Raw genomic sequence first — 12,195 nt, 5'->3', positions numbered from 1 at the left:
CTTCTCACAGGGTGTGCTGAGGTGTTTTACTCCCACATGATTAAGATGCATATTGTGCAGGTCTTAGAATAGTGCAACAACTATTTTTCATAGCTCTATTTTGTTTTATTCCCTAAACTTCAATTTTATGGCATAACAACGTTTTCTGGAACAGCTAGTAAAACTATTATAAGAGGGATTTGACGAAGATAGTACCTACATATTTTTATAAGAAATTTACTAGAGTTAAAGGAAAGTGGGTTAGAGGGCTCAAGGGACGTCGATGTTCACCTCATCAAAAATAGATTCTGTAGAAGGCTTAAGTGGTTCTTTCAGGTGCAATTTCATTTACTTATCCTAATTCACTAGAAGAAGTGGAGTGAGTCCACCATTCTCCGGTCGGTCGAAGTCACTAGTTTTAAAACCACCAAAGTATTAAGAAAGGTCCCATAGCATTTGAGTAGGTAAGTAAACACTCCGCATGATATTTATAATGTTTTTAATTTACATCAATTTATAAAATTACCGAATCAACTAATGATACATGTCCATACAGATGTTTGCATGTCGTGGTTGTGAGGGCGTAACAAGTTCCTTGACTAGACGTTCGTTCGGCTTTCGATTGTACTTACACATTAAACATTTAAAGGATACTGACTTTCGTATAATACAGAAAACCAACAACTATTATATTGAACTATTAGAATTACTTAATAAAATAATACTAACGTGACTAGAATTGCCTGTAGGTCAATCTGCAGTTAGGGCATAACTACTGTAAATATATTTAACGTACAACATCTATAACTGTGGAACGGGTGTTAAGTTAATCGATATATTTAAATACAATATTTTGATTCAGAAACACATACATTGATTACAACAACACATATCTGATTTAATCGAAGTGTGCTACACTTATCTACAACACCGGGATGCGCTTCACATATTCAGAGTTGGCATACAATATACCGCCTTCATATTTAGACATCCACTACGTTTTTAAGAAATACAATTTCTATTATGTACATTTCGAAATCTAACTACATTCTGGTTACAGCAACTATAGAGAACTAAATCGTCTACAGAGATACTATTCCCAAAACCCGGCCGAATATAATCCATAGTTTATCTTAATTTTTAGTGCCTTTCTGTACAATATATACAATATTAAATCTATTTTAGAATAAATGCAGCCAATAAAATTCTAATCTAAGTAATATACTTGTAAATGACGATATTTGAGATAAAACGTGAACAAAACGGACATTGACTACTTTTGATATAACTAGTGTAATATATTGTTTAGTTAGGGCAAACTGTTTGAGTGAGAATAATACAACAATTGACTACGGAACATTAAAAGTTACACCTGTAAACATTCACTGTAACAAGAACGGATCAACGAAGTGAGAGGAAATCGGGGTGATCGTGTCAGCATAGGAGCTGGTGCTGCTCGTAATAGTCTCGGTGAAGACGGTCGTCCGGCACGGTCGCGGGGCGGGCGGCCGGGCCGGGCCGAGTCAATGATCAGTGCTGAAGTAGGAGTTCTGCATTAGGTAGAGCTTGTCTATCGGGTTGACGACGGAGCCGGTGCCGAGGTTGAGTGGCTCGTGCGCGCCGTGCCCGCCGTGCTGGTGCGCGTGGTGCTGCACCTCCAGGTTCTGCAGGCTCATGGTGTCAGACGCGCCCTCGTCCAGCTGGTCGAAGTTACTGCCGTCCAGCGAGATGTCCGAGCTGCAGAAGCTATCGCCCGAGTGAGCGGGGTAATCTGAAACGACACCAATGCTTAATGAATAGCAATATCAAAATGAGAAATCAACTGATGAATGATAAAGTACTTAGATTCATCGATAAAGCTAGTAATGAGGGAAAGAAATACTGACTTTCGAAAAGGGTAACAAAAAAAGGAAAAATAAAAGTGAAGTGAAAGCTGTAGAAAATGTGGCGAGACAGGAAACAATTGGAACTTGTGCATACCGTCGGGTGAGTACGGCAGGTTGGGGTTGAGCGGCTGGCTGGAGGCGGAGTACGCGCCGTCCAGCCCCAGGTAGTTCCCGTGCTCGCTCGAGGGGGATTCTTGCTTGATGCTCTTCTCGTCTTTATCTTTTTCTTTTTCCGTATTCTTCTCACCTTCTTGTTTGGCTTTCCTCTGAATCTTCTTCATTTTAGCCCTTTGATTTTGGAACCACACTTGCACAACTCGGACGCTGAGTCCCGTGTCTTTCGCTAGCGCTTCCCTTACTTTCCTGCAAGGCTTTGGGCTGACTTCAAATGAAGCTTTGAACTGTCTGCGTTGTGCAGAAGTGAGTATCGTCCGCGGACGCTTGGGGCCTCGCCTGCCGTCGCGCGGCCGCTCAGAATCATCTAATATCATGTCATCTTCTGCGTGTTGCATCAAATACATTTCCTTTTCGAAATCCTGTCGGCAGAATATCTGTCCCGCTCGGATGACGTACTGTTCGCCTTTCTGCAGTGGTTGGCAGCACATGACGCACACGAAGCATTGTATGTGGAACACGTACTGCTGGGCGCGCATGACCATCTCCTGAGGCAGGAGCCGGTCGCCGCATCGGGTGCATTTGACTCCGAATAATCTAAAGGGAAGTAACTTTTTATTACAATAACATGGAAAAAATATGAATCGCTAGCTATTCGCGCGGCAGAACGCGAGCATATCGCAGTGCAAATCGCTATCAAAATACATCCTAACCTAATTTATAAATACTGTTCAGAAGTGAGACATCCAGCGAAAGCAAAGGTTCGCAAGTCGAACAATTGCCCTCGGAGGTATGTCGCGTATTACCTATCGTAGTCGGGCTTGCAGTAGAGCTTGGCGTTGCGCGTGTAGCACGTGTGCGCCAGCGGGCAGCCGCACACGCAGCAGCTGAGGCAGTGCTCGTGCCAGGACAGCTCGCCCACGCGCATCAGGTACCGGTCCTGGATCTTCTGGCCGCAGCCCTCGCATATCTCTACGATTTTCTCCCGCTTGATGCTCGCGCTGAGCTCTGTGGTAATATCGCTCTGGTTAGTAGCATGTGGTAGTTCTAAGGCCAAAGGATAAAGAGATTATAAGTCATGAGCTTACAAATATACAAATGGAACCTATGTTTTTAAATTAAAGAACTATTTACTTATTTAATAAAGTTGATATCAGCAACAAACACATTTTTTAGGGATTTTGAATAGCGGTATAATTTAGTGGCAACAGGGTGGCCGCTATCAATGAATTGATCGCGAGACCGACAGCCTCGATGCTTGATATCTATTTTGTAATCATTGATTGTAATTAGTATCAATGTAAACGAAGTGGACATTTAATTTGTTTGTTCCTGATCGAGGTGCATTAACCATCCTTGAAAATTGTTTGACCGATTTCTTTACAAATAGAAATAAGATGACCACCGAGTTCCTACTTAGAAATTTAGTATATTTACAAGACATTTCGATTGTTTGACTGTGGTACAAAATTTAGGAGTGCAAATAAATAGGTATACATTTTCCGAGATGTCACATAATGTCTCGTAAAAAATAAGTACAATACTGACAAAAAAAAATACGCGCCATTTATGTGTAAATAATTTAAGGAAATCGGTGCTCATTACCTAGATAATTTTCACACGGAAATTAAATATCATAATTTAAAACTGAAAGTTTTCAAAAGAAATATTTAACATTCTGAGCTACAGCGCGGGATTTACAACAATTCGCAATGCTACGGTCGTAATGTAACCGTATAAAATAATGCACATTTAAATGAAGCACAAATAATCATTAGGTTTGTAATTGTAATTTTAATTTAAGCTTGCTACAAATTTTACCTGACTTTAGTTCGTTAGGATTAACCTTTGCCATGACACAATCCGACGACAGCAGAAAGGCTACTGCCGGTATTTACAAAGCGTTTATATGACAATGCTACTATCGAGATTAAATGTTGTAAAGCTGTGTTTAAAATAAACACTAAACAGTTTATTTTAAACACAGCTTTGCCGAGTAGAGCGTTGACACTGAATCATAATTGGGTGAATTTCAACAGGTCCAAAAAAATCTTCATTTCCGTGGATTTTTTATTCTTCAACTTTAGAACAATAAAAAATAGTGTTTTCTCAAGTTTTCGATCAGATATGCAGTTTTGCTTAATATCTAGCAGATAGCTTAAAAAACTAACGAGATATACAAGATTGAAAATTCCGTGCCACGGCGATGAAACATGCATGCACGGCAATGAAACAGGCGTCCATGGCAATGAAATGTTATTATAGTGTACAAGAATATTTAAATGATAAAGTTAATCATTGAAACAAAAATAAATACTATTAATTTATACGCAATAATAATAGAATATAATGTGTAAAAATCCAGTCACACATGATATTATTTTTATAATATAACTATAAATAAATACATTCCTGTCTAGTGGCGAAACAAACATAAGTCACGGAAATGAAACACGTGGCCACGGCAATGAAAGGAAACTGTTTTACAAGGCACGGCGATGATATTTTTTTCATTCCCGTGTATTTTTTTTCATTGCCATAGCAAATTTTGTCCACGGAAACCACGGAAATGAGAGCACGGCGATGAAAATCAAGGGGTATAATTCAATTTACTAAAAAACTGGTAATAATTCACAGTAATGAACACTTTACAAATAAGCTAAATATAAATGGCATTGTATTGAATGCTCAATCGAGATTAAAAACTTATTGAAATAGAAGTTAGACCTATCCACGGCGATGAAAGAAAAAATGTCCAGTACCAAAAAAATTTAATACTTTTAATTATAGCTCGAAAACGCAGGCACGTACACACGTCGTTCCTTGTCTAGCCTTTCGACGTTACTTATATGCAACGTTTAACGCAAAACGGGAGCGACGCAAAACGTTAGAATATGCAATATTCTCAAATATGTTTAGGACATGGCGATGAAAGGTAGTTCTGGGACAAGTGGTTTTTTATTAACCATACGTTGTATTGTGTAAATATTTGAATAAATGTATTCCGAGTCAATACTCTAACTATTCACGAACCAAATAAAACTAAGTTTTAATATAAATAACGATACATTTTTGATCAATGATGACTTTAATACATCAAGGTGAGTCGTGGACAAACACGGCGATGAAAGATTATGTGGTTTAACTTTTTTTTTTGGAAAACCTATTAATTATATTAATAAAATATTTAGTGCTACAGATAGATTTTTATGTCATCTACCTAAAAAAAAATGTTAGAACATTATAACAATGCTTTTTAGTACCGATTTCATCGATGCCACGCAATTTTTAGGTCCGGGAAATTCACCCAATTGTGATAGCTACAATAATAAACGTTCATTTATAGAAAATTATTGCAGTTTCTACGAAACCCTTCTACTAAGGCTTCGCTGTCTGTCAGTCCGTCCGTTCTTCTGTCAACAGGCTGTATCTTTATGAACTATTAATAGCTGGAATTTAAAATTTTCATAGATCATCTATTTCTGTTGCCGCTTCAACAACAAATAATACAATTAAAAATTGAGTTCAGCCAATTATTGATACGGGCATTCTATTTTACTTTCTTTAGCAATTTTTAAAGGGATTCGCACTTGACTGGTTTTTATGTTCCTATCAATATTGCCTATCTAAATAATAGTTCAGGCTTTATTTTCTAGAAAGCCGCCCGAATTATATTTAGGCCGCGTGTCTCTTAGCTTACTTAAAATTAAATATCATTACAATATTTTTTTGTCTTCGAAAGCAATCTTTTAAAGCTGCAGTATTATGTATTATATATGTAGCTCAGTATAGTATGTACCTACACATCGCGGCTTTGAAATATTGCTTGCAAGTAGTTAGACAGGTGAATGTTCATAGGTTATCTTTGACAAAAATACGACTTCGATTTTGGGGATTATCAAGATTTTTTAACGGTTTCTTTCTTTAATTTATAATAATGCTTACGTATGTTTTGACGTCACAAACATAAATTAATCAAATAATAGTGAATGGAACATAGCTTGTCGTCACAAAAGTGTATGAATTTTACGAAATGGGTCCGTTACGTCACAAGCCATCTCCCCTAAATTTTAAAGAACTGGTAAAAAAAGGCAAAGATCGGAATCTTACATTTTGTAATATACCTAGTTATCATCCCTATTACGTTTAACACAAGTATAGACTATAGTAGCCTAATAGGAGCAATCAAACAGCAGCAGTAATTGAACAGGTGTTAATCAAGAATGTGAGGAAAGTGAAACGGTATGCGGAGACCGTATCGAGTGAGGCGCGCACTACTCGCGTAATTACTGTGGAGTTGCAAGTAACCTTGAGGGGAAATGGGTGACACATTTATAACGCGCATAATTTATAACTTATAGTAAGAGCTTGTGTAAAGAAGGTTTGTTTAATCTAAATACTTCTCCTTACTGTGGTATATTTAGCCAATTGGTGAGAAAGGAGTTAAGAAAGGCCTTGTATTTTTTCAAAATGTTAGTTGTTTTATTAATTAAGTGTTTCATTGCGCTACTCTTGTCATGCATTGAACTTCGATAGTGCCTAAATTAAGTATTAAAATGTTGGTCAGTACTTCTTGAGCAATGCTCGAATCAAATGATGAAAAAGAGTAGGTAGCTCTATGCCAAAAAGCAACGGCACATTTTTTTACCGAGTATCTAGTATAAACTAGATTGTAGATACTATTCCATTAAATTTAATTAGTAAAGCAAGCATCCTCATCTACTCCTAGTATAAAATTACTCAGTTTCAGGCAAAAATAATGTCTGGTTCACCGTTTTAGTTGAGTTTGAGTTTCTCTCCTGTTTGCGCTCAACGCCGCAGCCAGGGTCGAGTTCAGGGAAGGGGGTAGGGGGCCGCAAGTAAACCTGCCGTGAAGAGTAACGCTGCAACTCCAGGCTTTTACTAAAGGTCACAGTCAAAGGCAAAGGACCTTGGTGTAAATTACAAGTGAAGGTCGATAGACTCTTGGTGTAACGTCTCACAAGAAAAAGCTCGATTGAGCACTCATCTTGTGTTTTACGAAAATAATCAAAATAGGAATATCAACTTAGATAAGCGTATATACGTATTGTTTGCGCTGAGACGATCTCTACACAAAGCGAACAGTTCATAGAGAGACGATGCTCCTCAATATAACTCTTTTCCTATTTGTAAAAACTTTTAAGTTTTCACAATCTTTTTCTTCGTACAAATGAACAAAGACGAAGAAACTGAAACAGTCTTACTTAAATTTGACGTGTAAACCCTCCGGCGAACTATTGATTAAAGTCGGTACATGAGCAAAGCCAGCACCCTACACGTATAGGTACGTATAGTAACAGTGTCGAAAGCTTCGGGAGCAAAATAAGGCGCCTCACCGCGCTCCTTAGACTTGGCTGTGGGAGGGACACGCCCTCCGCGGGGAGGGGCGTGACCCGGCCTCGAGGTCATGCCATCAGATCGCCCAACAAAATGTCGGCGGAAAACAATCGTCATCACCTTTTTCTAATCATCGCCAGGTGGGAAACGTACCAGGCGTTGTAGGAAAAGTACCTGCTAAGTATCTAGGAGTGTCAGTCGTAAGGGACAAGGAACTGAAGTTCCTTAGTTGTCTGGTTGTAATACGCCATTACGATACTGCTTATAATACAGTTAATAAAACATTTTGAAGCTCAGCTTTAGCGACGCCCATCGAGATATCAAGCTGATTCATCACTGCTAAACAAGCTCTGTTTCATTTATAGCCCGATAGCCTGGTATTAATTGAACTACAAGTTCCCAACTAACAAAACATCGAGCTACTCTGTAACAGAACGCTGTAGTGTACCTCAAAGCAAAAGCCATTTTACTTTGTCAGGAGCCACTGTATACAAATGTGCGATCACTTCCACAGCATCGAATCGCAAATAAAAATAAAAAACGATCGTTCAACCGAATAACGACAAAACCAGGCTTTCGTTAAAAAACAACGTGTGATCGGCGTGATGGCGCTAAGCGTTTCTCTGTCCCTTTCTAACCTAGTGGAGGAAGGATTGTGGATATACATTATGTAGCTATCTACACTTATATACGCTCGGTTACGAGAGAGCGGTTAAACGCACCTCGCACTGAATCGGAATCCCGAAAACGGGACCCTTGGTAGGGGAGCAACGCGCAAGCATACACTTGTGTACCTACTATGTTACTACAAGTCTTAGGAAATAGGCACGTGTCTATTTTTGCATTATTTGTCAAGTAGTTCTTATAGGCTGCCTTCCAAAACTATTTTCGTACCAATATGCGCAACTAACACTTAACAGAATGGATTATACCTACTAAACTCTCGTATTATCGAAATTTTTAATTTTAATATTAGTGAGAGAACTTATTGAATTTCATTCTTGACTTTGCTCGCGTATTACCGGCTTTTATCAGCGGCTTACAGCTTTGTAACTTGCATGAGAAGTATCCCGGACAAGTAGGCAATGTTTGCAGATTAAAACTATAATATGATGACGGAAGAATGTTCCACAAATTAATCGGATCGGTTAACGGTGGGCTAAGTTAGCGTATAGAAAATCTACTAAAATTGACGACAAAAACGTTAACAAAGACTATAAATCGCACGTTATAAATCAGTATAAACTGACTCAATCAAATTAAAAATACAAATAAATAAATATTATCGGAATTGCAATGCCACGGATGTCTACAGATAAACGCGATAAAATGAAATCCCACTGCATCGGAGATTAAAAAGCAATATTTATTTCAGCGCTGAACGGAAGAGTTCCCGTATTTATTATGATAGCGCCTCCTGGGTTCGGAGGAGCCCTTTACAATCCGCTTCACTGAGTCTTAGGCATAACTCAGTTTACTTCGCACCGATACGATAACTAATGTATAACTTTTTCAATAACACAAGTTTCTTTGATTTAATAGACATTGTCTTACCCTGAAAACTTAACGTTGTATCGGATTACGTTACAGTCTCCTTTCACGTGGTTTCAGTCCCGGTAGCGCGAGACACAAAGGGATCGGGGATCACTGGTGTCTACGACTTGAGCGGTCACGGCTGTATACCCCTCTACTCTCTGCCATAAGACTTACGTAGTATATACATAGTTATGAAAAATCATCGTTTGATTTCAGTCAAGCAAGAGTTCACACAAAAGCCTTTTTTTAAGCAAGTCTTCGATTTGTGTTCTTTCTATAAAATAAAAGTGTTCGTCTAGAATATTAAACGAATCCGAAATTTGTCGGATCAATGCAAAGCTATCGAAACTTATTTTGTGTACACACCCCTCATTTTGAGTGAAGTTTGTTTTTTTTAATCTCTCATTTTTGTCTCATTCCATTTAAAGGCAGGACCAGTAGTAATTTTTAGATATCCAATATCGGTAGAAACATACGTTACATAGTAAATTTTGGTAAAAGAGTAGCGCATTTTCAGGCCCAAACTAAGCAGATAATATTGCTACTATAAGTAATGCTCTGTCAATCAATTACTCTACTAATTTCCCTCCTACAAAGCTTGTGCCTTTAAACTTTAATCAATATACAAACATTTCAAATATGAAAACTCAGCTTTATTAAGCTCTAAACGTGAGGAAAATCTCGGTAAACATTTAACTATCAAATGAGAGAAGTTTGGGAGAAATGTTGTTCAAGACTAACCTAAATCGACGAGCAAGTATCAAGAATGTGACGAGAGCGAAGCTTGAGGGCAGAGGGGGCGGTATGTGAGGCGCGCACTAAGTGAAATTCTGGGACTCTGACTATCCTTTACACTGGAGGAGCCTTTAAGTACTAGGAACAATATTAACGAGGAGAAATGAGCCTTAACAACGAAGAAAAATAAACAATAAGGTGATCAACATTTAAGCATGATGTTGATGTTTGTTTTTCAACTACGCCTCACTTTTAATATCCTGTGCAATAATTATACTGTAAATAAAGTTTTCGCTTCAAAAGTGTAAAAATATAAATCTATCTACACTTGTAATATTTTAACAACGAAACAATTAAAAATGCAAAAAGTCTCAACTTTGTTCATGTAAATGAAGTATATTTGTTTGTTTAATTATTTATCTTTTATTTCCTACACTTCATCTACAAAGGAAGCTCACAGAGAACAAACTCGATTCTCGTGTTAATTACATTTTGTAATAATTTGTTCAGAGCTGGCATCGTCTTACTAGATCAATAGAACTGGAACAAACACTCTGAAGTAAAGTAACAGATGTTTTTTTTCTGGAAGAAATTTTCTTTACACATTTTATGTGAAAATCGTCGTTCCGCTCAAAAACCTTCCTCTTATAGAAATGCATTCTTGAGTATATTTTCATGAGGTGGTACTTTGAGGCGAACATTTTCCTCAAGCAATTTTTGGTTCTTTCAACGCTCAGCGTTACGTTATATAACTGTATCCTTCTTGAACAAATGCAATACACTTACAAAAAAATTTGGTGATGACTTAACATATAGGTATATGTTAAGCGAGATCGGGTAAGTGGACCTATGCGGCAAGTGAAACCGTAAACTGTAATACAATACTAGAGACCCTTGTGCGCCATAGTTAGTTAGTTCGTGTAGTAGTTTTAATAAAAGATTGTTGAAATTAATTTAGCTATGTGCTAATATATGTACAGTTGCATAGATAAAGGTATGATTTATTTCAAGATCACGATCGCAGTCGAGTCTTGTGTTGAGCAGCAAAAACCATAACTAAATAGAGATTCAATAAAACTGTTTTGTCTCTCATAGTGTAGTTCACTAAAGGTTTAATATCGATCAGAATCCAGACTTTTGTCGATATTTTACGCATGACTGGTCCCTGTAAAGTGGCCCGCGGCCGAGTCACCGCGCTCCTTCTATTAACGGATTATGTTCACGACCGGACAACGCAAAAACTGGTATTGTATTAAATTTTGATTTGTTTATAACTAAATTTATGCTACCAGCTGCTGCAGAAATTCTTCCTTTCCATAAACGCTAGAAGGAAATCTTTTATATATTTATATTTGTAGTATTGTGATCTCGGTTCAATCGTGTTATAAGTGCTCACTCGACAAAGAGATCGGCGCTATTGATTTGGTCGCGTAGGCGTCTCCGTAGCGCTACGCTGCCGCCGGTCGTAACCGTCTACGACTGCGCTACACTTCTACACATAAAAAGTGGTGAGTAAATAATTGTGTTTGTCTATCGTTTTCACAAGTTTCGAAGTGAATTTACGTAAAGCGTTAAATCTTTTGTAAATTTTGCGGTACTTAAACTTTGGAGATTTTGTTCAAAGTTTTAGAGTGTAGTTCATTTTTACGCTTTCGTTGCAGAATTTTGTCATTTTTATTTACTTATTTTTTTATAACGAATCGACATCTGTTGAACTTTATAGCATCGAACGCCTGTAAAAATAAGTACATAAGTCATGACGCGTCCGTCAAGCGAAAATTCTTAGCGTTCCATTGAGTCCGGGACTGAGAGACAACTGAAAAAACAATGACTCCTGTAAAGGCTGGGCTGTTATGGATGCTCATTTAGAAATGTAATCCTATTTTCATTTCTTTCAGCATTACTAAAATTTCCTATAACTAACTCTCGTTTGGGACTCTTCTCAGAATCACTCTTACAGGGCTATGGCGCCTGGTTTAATACCGGGACTAGTAAGGAAGGGTCATGTTGCTATGGAAACACCACGGGTCTATAGTAACTCCGCCTTCTGACAACACTTTTCGGTATCCAAGTCGAGTATTAAGTAGGTAGTATCGATTTTTCCGTAATAAAAAACTTACTGAAAACTTGGTTGTAAAGAAGTCGAAGTCATAACTTATTCATGTAGGTACCTATATCATGAAAAAAAACGATGCCCTTCGAAAAATCATTTCGCCAAGATTCCACTTGGATTAAACATAAGTGTTCAGTGGACCAAAATGATCAAAGTGCATTCTGGAAACTAGATATTTATTGGGCTATAGAAGATGTATTTTGAAGAAAACTGGGTTTTATTTGATACATAACGTATATACCACCGTGATAAGCACAACAACACAGCGGTGAGGTTAGTAGAATAGGCATCTCCCGCGTCGGCCGCGCGCTTCCCATCGCCTGCCAGCGGCGGGCGGCCGGCGCGCGGCGCTCATTCCTCTGGCATTTTCATATTGCGGTTATAAAATGCATTGTACAAAGAACTAACGAGCAAAATAATAGCCCTAACGCTCGAATTTAAATAACAAATTAACTCTGTGACGCATTGTTGTGA

The 12,195-nt window shown here is 38.0% G+C and overlaps 1 protein-coding gene across 1 annotated transcript; it reads right to left on the bottom strand.

Annotated features, from left to right (window-relative positions):
* Positions 1–461: 461 nt before the first annotated feature.
* Positions 462–3,030, bottom strand: LOC113507494 (LIM homeobox transcription factor 1-beta; the record flags this gene model as incomplete). Its single annotated transcript, XM_026890349.1, has 3 exons — positions 462–1,750; positions 1,960–2,576; positions 2,786–3,030. Coding segments are annotated over 3 exons (1,110 nt in total), but the record flags the coding sequence as incomplete, so codon positions are not given.
* Between the last annotated feature and the right edge of the window lie 9,165 nt (positions 3,031–12,195).

Source organism: Trichoplusia ni, unplaced genomic scaffold, assembly GCF_003590095.1.
Source record: "Trichoplusia ni isolate ovarian cell line Hi5 unplaced genomic scaffold, tn1 tig00002231, whole genome shotgun sequence".
In the NCBI taxonomy this organism is placed as follows: domain Eukaryota; kingdom Metazoa; phylum Arthropoda; class Insecta; order Lepidoptera; family Noctuidae; genus Trichoplusia; species Trichoplusia ni.
Note: the sequence above shows the minus strand (reverse complement) of the source record. Positions and strands in the feature narration are given on the sequence as shown.